At 37.2% G+C, this 16358-nt stretch overlaps 1 protein-coding gene across 1 annotated transcript; it reads left to right on the top strand.

Annotated features, from left to right (window-relative positions):
• The first annotated feature begins 6846 nt into the window (after positions 1 to 6846).
• On the top strand, positions 6847 to 13762 carry LOC101716345 (vomeronasal type-1 receptor 90-like). Its single transcript, XM_004863433.4, has 3 exons — positions 6847 to 6858; positions 8314 to 8360; positions 12913 to 13762. Exons 1-3 carry the CDS (start codon positions 6847 to 6849, stop codon positions 13760 to 13762), a joined length of 909 nt encoding a protein of 302 aa, XP_004863490.4.
• Positions 13763 to 16358: the final 2596 nt, after the last annotated feature.

The following is a 16358-nucleotide window of genomic DNA, read 5'->3' as shown; positions in this document are numbered from 1 at the left end:
AACTTCTTCACTTCCTATCTTTATTCTTTTTATTTCTTTCTATTGCCTAATTGCCATGGCTAATGTTTCCAAGACTATATTGAACAGGAGTGCTGATAGTGGACATCCTTGTCTTTTTGGTGATTTTAGTGTGAAGAACTTCAGTTTTTGACCATTTAGTATGAAATTGGCTGTTGGTTTTTCATAGATGGCTTTTATCAGTTTGAGGTAGAGACTGTTTATTCCAATTTTTTGTAGGTTTTTATCAAAAATGCATGTTGGATTTTGTCAAACACTTTTTCTGCATCTATTGAGATAATCATATGGTTTTTGTCCTTGGCTCTATTGATATAGTGTATTACATTGATTGATTTGTGTATGCTGAATGATTCCTGCATCCCTGGGATGAATCCCACTTGGTTCAGGGTATAATATCTTGTTGATGATCTTCTGCATTCTATTTGCCAGTATGTTATTAAGGATTTTTGCATCTATGTTCATTAGTGAGATAGGCCTATAGTTCTCTTTTCTGGTTGGGTCTTTCTCTACTATGGGGATCAAGATGGTACTTGCTTTCAGGAATGAATTCAGGAATATTGCTTGCCTTTCAATTTCATTGAAGAGTTTACATAGTAGTGCCAATACTTCCTCTCTGAATTGTCTTGTATAATTCAGCAGTGAAGCAATCAGGGCCAGGGCTTTTCTTAGTTGGTAAGTTTTCAATTTCATTGATTGACATAGGGATGGTTTGGAACTTTTAGATTTTCATCATTCAACTTTGGTAATTCATATGTATCTAGGAATCTGTCCATTTCTTCTGTGTTTTCCATGTTCTTGGCATATAGTTTCTCAAAGTAGGTATTAATGATCGTGTGGATTTCTGCTGGGTCCATTGTAATTTCATCCTTTTCATTCCTAATTGCATGAATTTGGGCCTTTTCTTTCCTTTTTTGGTAAGGATGGCTAAGGGTTTGTCAATTTTGTTTATTTTTTCAAAGAACCAATTCTTTGCTGCCTTCATTTTTTCTATCAATCACTTAGTCTGCATTGCATTAATTTCTGCTCTTATCTTTATAATTTCCTCCCTCATATGAGCTTTGGATTTTTCCCACTATTCTTTTTCTAGAAGTTGAGGTTCATAGCACAGAGGAGGTGAACCTTCCTGGCCACCCTACAACTGCCCCCAGCACTGAGGAGGTGAGCAGCACAGGCCCCAGGAGGACACACCCCCCTCACCCCCACAACCCGTTGAAATAAGACACGTAAATAAGTCTCAAAAGCAGACTTCCAGATCACCTAGAGCAACCCCAAAGGGAAACAAGATGGAACAATCTGATACTCAAGAACCTGGACTCCCTGAACTGGCAATGAAAGAGGATCTGGAAAAAATGAAATCAGAAATAATTTCTCAGTTAACAGCAGAGATTGTGCCCATAGTGCAAGACATGATTAATAAATCTAGAGAGGACACAGAGAAAAAAAATAGAGGAGCTGAGGAACATGATAGAATCCCCAAATAGGAAACAAATGGAATCCATAAAACAGATGCAAACAGATTTCCAAGGGATTAAAAACTCCATTGAAAGTTTAAGCAGCAGAATGAGCCAATGTGAGGACAGAATTTCAGATATAGAAGATAAGATTTCAATTAGTGACCAGGAAAAGAAAAATTTCTTTAAAATAGCAAGGGACTCTGAGAAATCATTCCAACAGCACTAGATGATGCAAAAAAGAATAATATAAGACTGATCAGAGTCAATGAAGAAATAGGAGAGAGTGCAGACAACATAAAAGAACCATTCACAGAAATAATGTGAGAAAACTACCCAAGCAGGGGAAAAGAACTTGACATACAGATGAGTGAGTCATATAGGACTAAAACTAGCCTTCATCAAAAAAAGTCTATGCATAACCATATAATAGTTAAGATTCCAGAAACCCAACAGAAGAACAAAATTCTAAAAGCAGTTAAAGAAAAGAATAAAATCATGTACAAAGGAAAACCAATCAGAATCACATCAGACTTCTCAATGCAAACCATCAAGGCAAGAAGAGCTTGGAGTGACATATTTCAAGCCTTAAAGGAAAACAGCTTCCAACCCAGAATGATGTACCCTGTAAAACTACCTATCAAAACTAATGGAAAAATAAGATACTTTCATGACAAAGAGCACCTTAAGAACTTAATGAATACCAAATCAAGACTCTAAAATTTTTAGACAATATCCTAGGAAAAGACAATGAGGATCACACCAGGAAGCCTAGCAGAAGGAATCCATTGGACATGACAAGAAATTAAATGCAAAGGCAGAGAATCCAACAAAAAGAAAAGTCGTGACAATGATAAGTCAATACGTATCAGTTATAACAATCAATGTTAATGGTCTCAATTCACTAATCAAAAGAAATAGACTGACAGAATGGGCCAAGAAGCAAGATCCAACAATATGCTGCATACAAGAAACACACTTAATTCAAAAAGAAACTCATAGACTGAAAGGTAAAGGGTGGAAAATAATACTTCATGTGACAGGAACCCCCCATAAAAGGAGTAGCTGTCTTATTTGCAGATCAAATGGATTTCAAGCCAACACTGATTAAGAGAGACAAAGAAGGACAGTATATCCTTGTAAAGGGAACAATCCAAGAGAAAGAGATGACAATCATCTGTAGTAGGGGACCTCAAAACCCCACTGTCACAAATAGATAGATCAACTAGACAAAAAATAAGCAATGAAATACTAAAACTCAATGAAACTCTTGAACAAATGAACTTAACAGATGTTTACAGAGTTTTCCACCCAACAAAATCAGAATACACATTTTTTTCAGCTTCACACAGATTGTTCTCCAAAATAGACCACATTCTCACTCATAGAACATGTTTAAGTAAGTGGAAAGGAATTGAAGCTATGCCCTGTATATTATCAGACCATACTGTGATGAAATTGCAGATCAATAGCAAAAGCAACCTCAAGAATTTCATACACACATGGAAATTGAACAACACACTTCTGAATAACCAATGGGTCACAGAGGAAATTAAGGAAGAAGTCAGACAGTTTCTACAATTAAATGACAATGACAATACAACATATTGGCATCTATGGGACACAAAGAAAAGAGTCTTACAAGGGAAATTCATAGCAGTAATACTCATATTAGGAAAACAGAGGGAGCCCAATAAAACAACCTGATACTGAGGGGGTGAGGGGTGCACAGGTGATGGGGGAAAAAATGAAAGCCAAGATACATCATGTACAGGTACAAGCACCCAATGATAAATGTAAACATATTGTATACCTAAAAATGTACCAATAAAAGAATTTAAGGAAAAAAATAAACAACCTGATACTGAACCTCAAGCTTCTAGAAAAAGAAGCACAGGACAAACCCAAAGCTCATACAAGGGAGGAAATTATAAAGATCAGAGGAGAAATCAATGCAGCAGACACTAAGAGAATGATACAAAAAATCAATGAAGCCAAGAGCTCTTTCTTCGAAAGAATAAACAAAATTGACAAACGCTTAGTCAACCTTATTAGAAAAAGAAAAGGCCCAAATCCATGCAAGTAGGAATGAAAAATACTAAATTACAACAGACCCAGCAGAAATCCAAAGGATCATCAATACCTACTTTGAGAAACTATATGCCAAGAACATGGAAAACACAGAAGTAACGGACAGATTCCTAGATAAGTGTGAATTACCAAAGTTGAATGAAGAAGACCTAAAAATTTTAAACAACCCAATATCAATCAATGAAATTGAAAACATGTTTGAAAACTTATCAATTAAGAAAAGCCTGGGTCCTGATGGCTTCACTGCTGAATTTTACAAGACATTTAGAGAAGAACTACTGCCACTTCTATTTAAACTCTTCAATGAAATTGAAAGGGAAGCAATACTCCCAAATTCATTCCTGGAAGCAAGCATCACCTACATCCCCAAAACAGAGAAAGACCCAACTGAAAAAGAACTAGTCTCACTAATGAACATAGATGCAAAAATCCTTAATAAGATATTGGCAAATAAAATTCAGATCAACGGGCCAGGGATTTAGCTCAGTGGTTCTGTGCCTGCCTTGCAAATGCAAGGTCATGAGTTCAATCCCCAGTACCAAAAAAAAAAAGGAAATTAAGAATGCAGAAGATCATCAAGAAGGTCATGAACCCTGACCAAGTGGGATTCATCCCAGGGATGGTTCAACATACACAAATCAATAAATGTAATACACTATATTAATACAGCCAAGGACAAAAACCATATGATTATCTCCATAGATGCAGAAAAAGCATTTGACAAAATCCAACATACAGTCATGATAAAAAAAATTGGTATAGACAGTCTCTACTTCAATCTGATAAAAACCATCTATGAAAAACCAACACCTAATATCATACTAAATGGTCAAAAACTGAAATCCTTCACACTAAAATCAGGAATAACACAAGGATTCCACTATCAGCATTCCTGTTCAATATAGTTCGGAAAACATTAGCCACAGCAATTGGACAAGGAAAGAAATAAAAGGAATAAAGACAGGAAATGAAGAAGTTAAACTGTCATTATTTGCAGATGACATGATAATGTATGGAGAAGACCCAAGAACTGCATCAAAAGTCTTCTAGACTTAATAACCAAATTCAGTCAAGTAGCTGGTTACAAGGTTAACACACAAAAATCAATAGCTTTAGACTCACTGAGAGAGAAATGGGACAATCAATTTCTTTCACAATAACATCCAAAAAACTGAAATACCTAGGATTCAACCTACAAAAGAAATCAAAGACCTCTTCCCTGAAAACTATAGCACTCTGAAAAGAAAGACTGAAGATGATATCAGAAACTGTAAAGACATCCCTTGCTCCTGGGTAGGAAGAATAAACATAGTGAAAATGGCCATACTTCCAAAACTGCTATATAGATTCAATGCAATCCCAATTGAAATTCCAGCAGCATACTTCATGGACCTTGGGAAAGCAATCCAAAAATTCATTTGGAACCAGAAGAAATCTGGAATAGCAAAAGCAATTCTAGGCAACAGAGACATGGCAGGGGATATCACAATCCCCAACTTGAAACCACACTACAAAGCTACAATGATAAAACAGCATGCTACTGGCAAAGAAATAGACCTGAGGACCAGTGAAACAGATTAAAAGATGCAGAAACAACTCCAGACACACTCACCCATCTTATCTTTGACAAAGGAGCCAAACACCCTCACTGGAGGAAAGATAGCCTCTTTAATAAATGGTGCTGGAAAAATTGGGTTTCAACTTGCCAAAGATTAATACTAGACCTATACCTCTCTCACCATGCAGTAAACTAAAATAGAAATGGATTAAAGATTTAAATATTGAAACAGAAATTCTGAACCCCCTGGATCAGAGGTTAGATAGAAATCTTGAAGACATTGGTGAAGGAAAAGATTTTATGAACAAAACCTCAGTTGCCTGTGAACTAGCACAAACAATCAACAAGTGGGATCTCTTCTCATTAAAAAGCTTCTGCAAAGCAAGAGAAACCACCAGCAGTGTGAAGAGACAACCCAAAATGTGGGAAAAATTTTCACCTGCTGTTCCTCAGACAAAAGCCTATCTATAATATATAAAGAACTTAAACAAATCAGACCTCCCAAATTTAAAGACTCAATCCCAAAATGGGCACCTGAAATGAATAGATATTTCTCAGACAAAGAAGTAGAAATAGCAAATAAACATATGAAAAAATGTTCAGCATCATTGGTCATTGGAGAGATGCAAATGAAAACAATGCTGAGATTCCACCTCGCCCCAGAAAGAATGGCTGCTTTCATGAAATCAACCAATAACAAATGCTGGCAGGGCTGTGGGGAAAGAGGAACCCTGCTCCACTGCTGGTAGGAGTGCAGACTGGTGCAACCACTGTGGAAATCAGTATGGAGATACCTCAAAGAAGGACTGGAAGTCCCATTTGACTCAGCTATTCTGCTGCTGGGTATCTTCCCCAAAGAATTAAAAGAATCATACCACAGTTCACATATCACAGAGGAGAACTAGTCCACAGCAAGCAGGCAGGTGAGAGCACATTAGTCTTTTTTCTGCCTCATATTTTATGCAGGCTACTCACCCTAGGGCAGATATAGCGTTCATACATACCCTTAATTATAGCCAGAACTATGCCAAACCAATCACACACCCTTGATCCTAGCACCACACACTCTAGATCCACCTACCCCTGAAAAGCCTCTGCTATTACTGCATGAGGCTTTGGAGGGACATTTAGATGCAAGCCGTAACAAGTAGAGACTGCATTTTTGGTTCATATTTATGTATCCCTCCAATGTTAATAAATACCAGCTGTAAATTCTCACCAATGTTTTAGAGCTGTTCAAGGCATGTCTCTACAGTCACTGGTAGACAAAGGGGCTCAGACAGAGACCAGATCTATGCTGAATGATCCCAGAAAGCCTGCAGTATAGTTATGGCAGTGTTATAAATAATTCCAACAAACCTGTGCTTTCAGCTCCACTGAAGTTCAGACTCCTTCTGGTTTCTGGCTGTGAGGCTGGGACCCAAGTTGCTGAGCTTGCAACAGTCCAGGTACCTCCTGAGGAACTGAACTTGGCTTCCAGACATTGGGTATCTTCCACAGCTGCACCTCACCCTGACACTGGGGGCCAGTGGTGAAGCCAACCCAAAGCTGCTCTGACTACTGAGTTCAGTTGGCCTCTTTCTAAAATGGATACCAGCCAATCATCCCCTGATGGGGACACCTGCACGGGGCTGGAATCACTCATCAGCTACTGCAGTCCATAGTATCCACTGCTCCATTCTACAGTGCATTTCTCCATGGAGGCCTCTGGAGTCCCCAGTAGTCACCATGCCTCTGCAGGTTTGAGCTACCCCTCCCATACCATGAGTCAAGACTTAGGGAAAAAGCACTGTTTGCCACCTATGTCTTTTCTGTTGAAGTCCCTCTCTTCACTTAAGCACTGGACCTTGGACTCAACCAATTCAGATCTTTGTGGTGTTGTGTCCCAGGGACCCATTCCCCTCCTTCTCTTCCCCATGTTCAGATGCTATATTCTAGCATCTGAACTCCAAATGTCAGAGCAGCTGTTTTGCCACTGCTCACCACTCTGACATCTTACAAAAAGTTCAAGATATTATTTGACTTATCTATGGTTTTTTTTGTAGTGAACATTAAGATTCTTGGTTGATGTATTTTCTCATGTTTGATAAGTTGGGTCACTTATTTCTCTGAAGCTTTTCTACATTGTCATTCTTTTGCTCTCATTGCTGGTATGTTACAGAGCTTCATAATCTAGTCACATCCATTTTATTTTCAACACTTTTCTCATGTACTGCATGGTTTTAAACATATACTTCCTTGAGGACTATTTGTGTAATGTCTGAAACTGCCTAGGCCCATCCATGAGAAATTTTATATAGTTGATACTGCAAGATTTAGTTCTTCTGTTTTGAATAATCTACTTAAAACTTTCCATTTGTTTCAAGAAATAACCTAATCTTGTCATCTATTACATCTGTATTTGCATAGTGATTCTAGTTGTTTTAAACTACTATCTTCTGATTCTGGTACTTGAGACATCAGTGAGTCTAGAAAAAAGACCGTATTTTCTTTGGATCTTTACTTAGTGCAAAAGGCTTCATTTTGTCTCACATCTCACCATTCTGTCTATCGTTTTGGTACAGTATATTGTGACTGAAGAATATTTACATATAGCATTTTTCAGAGAAAGTAATGGCCTCTTCTAACTCTTACTGAGAATAAGGGCTGATCATCCATCTTCTCTCTAGAATGGAGACCAACTCAGGCTTTGCCTCAGCTTCAATTATGTTCAGTCTGCCTATGATGAATTACCTCAACCATCATTCATTTGCTCTGTTTCTATTTTTCCAATTGTCACGTTATTTCATTTTAAATTCACAGTTAAGTTCATCACATTGGTTGAAATCTGAATTTGAAAACTTGGAAATCATAGGCTATGTGACCAGTAATTTCTGGATCCTCAGGCTCCACTTGGGAATGAACTAGAGAAGATGGTGCCTATGACACATTGCTGGGGGATGACCTTAAGAATTTCTGGGAGCTCACAGGTGATTCCAGGAATCTCTCACCCCAGACCCCAATCATTATACAATATGCATCAGGTTAAGACTAATTGGAATTTAGGGTCAAAATAAGAGAACTGATAATGACTACATGACTCTGTCCCTTCTGAACTTTCATATTATCTGCCAAGGGAACTAAGAGAAAAATTTTGAGCACAGCTCACTCCAGATGGCTATAATCCTGAGAGATTAAAATAACATCAAAAGACAGGTGAAACACTCCACTGCCGATTGCATTGTTCTGTTATCCCTAGTGGGGTTTTGTCACCTTTCAGCTGACACTAAAGTTACAGGCCTGCTGAGAGATGAGCTAATGAGTTTTCCATAAATCTGTTCTGGCGGGCCGGGGATCTAGCTCAGTGGTTTTGCCGCCTGCCTTGCAAGTGGAAGGACCCGAGTTCGATCCCCGATACCAACAAAAGAAAAAGAAAGTAAATCTGTTCTGGTTCTTCTCAGGTGTACTGAGCCATTCCACATGTCCTGGAAGGTAAGTGGGTCTATGTTCAGGAGATGCAGAAGTAGTTGGGTAAGCAATATCTTCTCCAGCTTTAGCCATCATGCAGCTCAGAGAATGGCTCACTCTGCAGTGCAATTGGAAATCATTTTATAAGTGTACTTACTGCTTTAATTTAATTACTCATAAACTTAGTGGACTTTTTTATATGAAATACTAAATTAATTTCAAGTGTTCTTTCCTCTGAATTCAGTGACTTTGGCTTACTACCTAAATCAATTCTCAGGGAAGATATTGTCACTTTAGAGTACAGCTTTAAAATTTGTATTTACCCTCTTTATAAAAGAAACTTTAACTCTGAACCTTCATGAAATATTCCATTTTTTTATACAATCTTTACAAGGCATTTCAAAGTGTAAAAGAATAATATCAGCATTTGGCCATTTTTAAAAGTATACGGCCATTTAAATAGTTTTAAATTATTTAATATTTGCTGAGGCTCATAATTTAAAGCATCTTCTTCAGAGAGCTTAACTTCATTCTCACAAAACAGGTATTAGCATTTTGTTATATGCACATTTCTTCTCCCGCTATTAATTTTACAAATTCTTACGTAATGGTGTCAGCAGTTAAGTGACTCTAGCTATTGAAAAATCTCATACCAGAGAACAATAAAAGACCCCAATGATATTAAAAATAAAGAATGCAAAGTGATGACAATAGACATTTCCCTTGCCTGGCTAAACATTATCTAAGTATATATTCCCCCAGAATTTGGTAAATAAAAAGACTGTTTTGACCTTTTTTATTTTCTCCATCTTCATTATAAAAATACTGTCTCTGCTCTTATTAATAATGGATAAGCCAACACAATTACATTTCTCATTGGGAATTGTACCTTTACATAATGCATCTTGGTTCTTATTTTTTCCCCATTCCTAGCCCTCCCTTCACCCCCTCCACCTTTCCCTATTTACAAAGACTTTATTTCCATTTTTTCCATTTCTCAGCATTTTTCCTTTCCCTTCTTTCCTTTCCCCTGCCCCTCCCACTACCCCTACTCCTTTGGACCTTTTCTTCCTATTTTACATTATCGATTATTCATTCTAATCATTGGTACATTTTAGGTATACAATATAATGACATTCATCATTGGAAATTTACACCTTGTGTTGTATACTTACAATGTACCAATAAAAGAATTTAATACAAAAAAAATAATGGATAAGCCATTTCGTGAGGGAAAAAAATTAGAACAAAATATTTTCAACTTCCCTGATCTCTCTATGTAAATTCTTTCATCCAAAACTGATTATTTAATTATTTATTGATGCATGTAAATGTGAAGCAGACTTCTTTGTAATAAATTGTTTTTGTTTTTGTACTGGAGAGTGCACTCAGGACCTTGTGCTTGCCTGGAAGGTGAAGTGCCACTGAGCTACATTCTGCCCCTTCTTTGTAATAAATTGAAAAGGCATGAGGATAAATGAAGGCAAATACTGGTTCACAAGATCACAAAATACTCTTTATTTCTTTACCAGACTGAAGAGAAAAATCTTCTCATATGCAGCCATATGTATTTCTGAGGAATGACTGTCTCTCTTGTGATAAAATGCCACTGGGTTTTCTTGTTTCTGTAGTTTTCAATAGCATTGAGTCCCTCTTGATATTGCTGAAAATGCCTTTAAACCTCTCAATAGTGTAAATACCCGTGAACAATTGGCCCCTCCTTACAAAAGTATTTATTACAGTCTTTTGAATTCATAAAACTATGAAGTTATTTACTGTTTTTGGAGGGTGTTATGGCTCTTGTTTATGTACTCAAACAATCCTGAAATTTTCTCCTTCATTTTGCTGGAAGTGGTATAGTTCAGAACACAAATGCTGTGGTCTCAGGACTGACCATCTATTTGGCAGTGACACTGCCTCTACCTAACTGTGTCAGCTGTTTCTACCTTATTCCTTTCTTATTTTTCCAATTCCAGTTGTCTAAAATGTTGGAGTCTGTAGTCCAGTATACACACACAAATCTATATGACCCATATGAATGCTGAATCTCATCCCATGGCAAGTTTTCTTTTTGGCTTTCACTTATTAATAAAAATAACATTGAACACAGCCATAAGAAGTTGACTTCTTGGGTTCAGCAATAAGAAACTATTAGGTGACCTTTTTACATATCTAATGTACCTGATTATGTGCTGGACATGTCACTTCATCTCTGAGCTATATGCAGATTATGCTCATATAACAGCTGAGATAGAAGGGGTGTGCTCCTTGCCTTTCTTTATCACACTGTGATGGGTTCACCCACAAGACCAGAAGCATACTAATTTTCACAGGGGTTTCAGAGGCCTCGCTGTCTTCCATTGATCGCAGGTCTCTCCTGCCACTGGTTCCAGGGCATGGACCTGAGCATTCTTCCTAATGGTTGCCCATTTCAAGATAACATCTACCACAAGCTTGTTCATGGTCTTAGAAATTGCAGAAATAACACCATATGTATTAGTGAGTTAGTCCTGGATCATGGCATTAATGAGAATGTACACTATAGTACATTTCTACTGATGTTATAGCAGGATTCACTGAAAGTTATGAGAGCTCCTGCAGAGGACTGGTTGAAAAGAATGCACAGATTTCCCTTCAATATTTCTTCCTCCCTGTGTGTTTAGTGTATTCCCATACTGCCCATTAGGCTTTTTGTACCTCATTCCCAGGATGGCCTTCTGCATGAGAGTTCCTTCAGGCCCTTCTTCTGTGTTACATTCCTTGTCATTTATTCATTCACTTATTAAAATCCAGTCTCTGTGAGGCAGCTTGTTTCCTACCATGGGTAAAATGATATTTTTGTGCTTGTTGTGTTAGGTCACCTAGGTACTTTAACAGCATTGTCCGTTCGAAGAGCCATAGTACCAGGAGGGTCTCTTAGATCATCTCTCTGATGGAGCAACTTCCTGTCCCATTGCCTGAGCTCCACAACTGAGTGGTGATAAGCATATATGAGCTGGATGAAACCTGAGTAGGAAAGTAGGATTACTTTTACTTTGTTTTCATATTCTCCAATATACATTTCCTTGTAAAATTGTATCTTACTACAGAATTTGCTATATACTTTTCTTTACATCACATGCAAATGCAGAACAAAGATATTTGGAATATGTGTTTCACTAGTGCAGATTTGTATGATCCATAAAATTTGGAGACAGTTGGATGATTGATCATATTTTTGTCATCTCTTGGAGTGTTTCTTGGGAGTTAATAAGAGTGAGTGATCATTACAGCCTCAAAATTTGTCACTCTTCTAGATCAGTGCTCTGAAAAAAGGAGACCAACTTCTATGTTCCCAAGAAGTTTTGCCAGTTTCAGGTAATGACCTTCTGATCTCATGATACCATGAATGCTATGTAAGCTCTCCAAGTCTGCACATATCTATCATGGCTTATTCATTTGTCTTTGTTGAAGAAGCCCCTCAAGAAATACAGAAAATAATGCAGTCCCATGGTATCATTTTAAGAAAACTTTAATATTGTCCTTGAGCAAATTTAAAAGGTTATATATTGGTTAACACTAAACTACTTAAAACAAAAGCAAAATATAATTTGAACTTTAGAGAAATCACATCAAAAACAAATTTGTAATTCATTTTTTAATTTATTACATCTCATTCTTTTATCACATTATACTTAAGTGTTGTTATGTATCTAGTAATCCCAGTTCTTTAAATATTACTAATATATATCTTATAATTTATAGCAAGTAGAATTTTGCTAAATAATTGTATGTCACTTACATACATTAAATACCAGACAATTTAAACTTCTTTATTTTGTGACAGTGTGTGATCCATAAATGGCAGAGATAAGTAGACAATTAGATTAAAATACTAGTTGTTTATTTCTGGGCATGTTATGTGAGGAAACCTTAACTTACTGAAGAAGTAAATGCCAGTGCAAGGGCAAAGAAAACAATGAACTTTGATAATTTAAGGTGAGAGAAAACTATGAAAGCATTTTCATAATATAAGGGTTGTATAAAGGAGGCATTGTGGGAGCCCATAGAGACCCATAATTCAGCCATGAGAGGGAAATGGTGGAATAGAGTGAGAACCCCAATGTGAGGTGGCCTTGAGTACATATATGGGAAAATGAAATGACACATCAGAGTGAATCCATATATTTTGTTGAAGACACAGTGTTGGTTGAAAATGATGAAGAAGGAAGAAATATTTGTGATAAGGAATTTCTTGCACTTTTCTCCTCAGATATATCCTATTTGCTTGTAACCCATGAAGACAAATAAAAACAGCAGATTTTCTGGTTTCACTGACATACAACACATGGTTTTCTTTGAAATCAGCATTGGGATCATAGCCAACATAATCCTGCTTCTCTTTCATGTCCTCATATTCCTTCTGGAGTGCAGGCCCAAGCCTGCTGATCTGACCATTGGTCACTTGGCCTTTATTCACATAATAATGCTCCTAAATATGGGTTTCATAGCTGTAGACATTTTTGGGTATCAAGATTTATGGGATGACATTACATGTATGTCTGTTATCTATTTGAATATGTTGATGAGGGGCCTCTCCATCTGTACCACCTGCCTGCTGTGTGTCATCCAGGCCATCACCCTCAGCCCCAGCAGCTCCTGTTTAGCAAAGTTCAAACAGAAATCCTTATATCAGAACCTGTGTGATTTTCTCCTTCTTTGGGTTTTCAATTTGATCATCAGTGGTCGTATGTTAATCTCCACTGTTGCCACTCCCAATGTGACTTCAAATAGTCTTATGTTAATTATGACATCCTGCTCCCTTTTGCCCATTAGTTCCTTCCTCAAGTACATTTTTTTCTCACTTATGACTTTCCAGCACATGTCCTTTATAGGACTCATGGTGCTTTCAAGTGCATACATGGTGATTCTCTTGTGCAAGCATAAAAGGCAGTCCCAGCATCTTCACAGCACCAGCCTGTCTCCAAGAGCATCCGCAGAACAAAGGGCTACCCAGACAATTTTATTGCTCATGAGTTTCTTTATTGTAATGTACAGTTTGGACTGTGTTATTGGGTCCACCTCTTCAATCTTGTGGAACCATGACCCAATTCAACACTGTGTCCTCATGCTGGTTGGCAATGGCTATGCCACGGTCAGTCCTTTGGTGCTCAACAGTAGTGAAAGACAAATGATCAGGTGTCTCATATTCATGTGAGGGAAAGACAGTAAATGATTTTTTATTTCATGATGGATAATTTATCTGAAAATGAGTAACTTCTTTGAACTTCCAGTGGATCATGAAATATATATAATTATGCTCTTCCTGTTAAACATATTTATTTTGATATATGGTCCTGATAAGTACATACAAGATGATTTAACAGAATATCTCCTTGAGGAAGCACAGGTTCTTAATTTTAACCTTACTTATAGGAACTACATATCTCATCTTGTTTCAAACTCTAAAGAACATGATGTATATCACTAGTTATTGAAAATAGAGCATATAGAAAAAAAGAATGCAATGCAATTGTTCAGAAAACAATTGGGATGTTATAGTATTTACTGTTTTATGTGTGCTATTTCTGGTGATATATATTGGTTTGTAGGTTTCACATATATATTTTATTTCACTTACAACCCAAGAATCTTATTTTAAAAGAAATTGAGAGAGGAACAGAAAACCTGTACAATTTGATGCCTTTAATAACATTAAATAGTACATGATGTGTCTTAGTGTCATAAATATATAAGTAACTTTATATGGAGTAATTGTAACCATTGCTTTTGTATGAGGTTGGGAAAACTCTCCACAAACTCCATAAAGTAAAATAATTGTTATCTTTATTCTCTAGTCATAATTAAATAATACTGTATATAATAACAGAAGGATAACATGTTTTGTTATCTGTTCCCTTGTTAAACTTTTATAAAAATGTATCAACCATAAATACAAAATGGTTGTCATTAGTGATAGGTAGAATGTAACATAATTTCAAAATCTTTACTTTTTTATGTATGTTTGGAAATTAGATGATAACTGTAACTATTCTTTTATCATTCTTTATAATACTGTGGTTTCAACAGCAAATTGGGGTGTTATTTCCATTTTGAAAATAAAATCAATTCTATAATTTTCTAGTATTAACTAAATGTTCAAAGCACCAGAGAATATGCACATATTGAATTTAAAATTTCTTATGAAACACTATTTTTCTGTCAAACAATATGTATGTGAGTCTGGAAACCTTTTTCTTAATTATGTATCATGTGGGTAATGTTACTGTAGATGGTATTATAAGCTATTCAATGTGAAAATCTCCTACTCTAAATTCTGGGTAAATTAGGACAAAATTCACTTAAATTCCTATGAGTGTTTACAAAATTAAGTGTAATTCCAAGTTCAAAGTATGAAGAATTATCTAAAACCAGGATATTGGGCTGGGGATTTAGCTCAGTGGTTCTGCCACCTGCCTCGCAAGCACAAGGTCCCAAGTTCGATCCCCAGTACCAAAAAATAAAATAAAATAAAAATAAAACTAGGATATTAAGCAAATCAAAAGCTGCAGTGCCCCTGATGCATTTAGAGATACCCTGGGTAATTTCTTTACGTGGTCAGTCACCCCAGTGTACAGAACTTCCAACCCTGGTTGGGTCAGCAGCATTTGAGTGGTAGAATTGAGGGTCCATGTTAAGTAGATCTTTAAGAAAAAGAACAGGTTATGTAAAAAGTGGCAAAAGAGCAAGGAATGGCAGTCCTCTTTCATAAGATAGCAATGCAATTTTTCTTTAAACCCAGTTTAACTTCAGATTAAACAAAGGTGTGATTCAAATATATGATGGCAGTAAGAAGGTTAGAAGAAGGTAAAACTTCATGACAATAGTTCTCTGGAATTTTAGCAAGTATATATGTATGCATATTTTAAAACTATATAATGTTTCAGAACAACTGTCTGCAGAAGTCATTGAAAAAATTACATCTCCAATTCTATGAATATTGGAATAACCATATATATAATATGATCGTGAGAACTATTAAAAATTAAAATAAAGTAATAAAAATTGTAAGTAAAATGCTTACATTAAAACATATCCTTTAAGGCTGGGGATTTAGCTCAGTGGTTCCACCACCTGCCTCACAAGCACAAGGTCCTGAGTTCGATCCCCGATTCCAAAAAAAAAAAAAAATCCTTTAAAAAAGTGGAGGAATTTCAGTGCTATTGATATGTAGTTCACTCTTTATGTTAATTTCAACAAACATTTTTTCATGAAATTTTAAGAATTTATGAGGGGAACAGCTGCCCATGGAGCCGCATAGGCAGAGCCGCAGGGGTAGAGCACCCAGGACTGACTGAGCCCAGCTCTGTCCAGCTGGCCATGCCTACATATGACCAGGAGCGGGTAAGGACCCCTCGGACACACCCACAAGCTGCCCATGGAGCCACATGGGCTACCTGCAACAACAGAGCCCCCCCCCCCAACCCTGCTGTCTCTGCCCTCTTGGCTGAGCAGCCACCTGGTTCCACAATACAGTGGCACAGGGGGACATAAAGGCCATTGTCCTGAGCTGCAGACGTGAACAAGAGAGAGAGGGCCTCTCTCAGGCTCCCTGATGATATCTGAAGCCCACTGGAAAAGTGAAGAGAATCTTTGCAATAAAGGCAAACAAGGCACGCCCTACCGAGGTCCTGGGTCGCACAGAACATGCCAAATCAGCCTGCTGCAGACAGGCAGGTCTGCGGACACCCTACCGAGGTCCTGAGTCATGAGGAACATGCGAATCAGCCAGCTGCAGACAGGCAGACCTGCGC

Source organism: Heterocephalus glaber, unplaced genomic scaffold, assembly GCF_053883595.1.
Source record: "Heterocephalus glaber isolate CG9 unplaced genomic scaffold, H.glaber_assembly_v1.0 deba00001428, whole genome shotgun sequence".
NCBI classification, from domain to species: domain Eukaryota; kingdom Metazoa; phylum Chordata; class Mammalia; order Rodentia; family Bathyergidae; genus Heterocephalus; species Heterocephalus glaber.
The sequence above is the reverse complement of the archived record's forward strand: the minus strand, read 5'-3'. Positions and strand labels throughout refer to the sequence as shown.

Coding starts and splice junctions, on each gene's coding strand:
- LOC101716345 (XM_004863433.4), top strand. Junction 8,361..12,912: donor GTTCTGTTATCCCTAGTGGG/GTTTTGTCACCT, acceptor CTTTGAAATCAG/CATTGGGATCATAGCCAACA.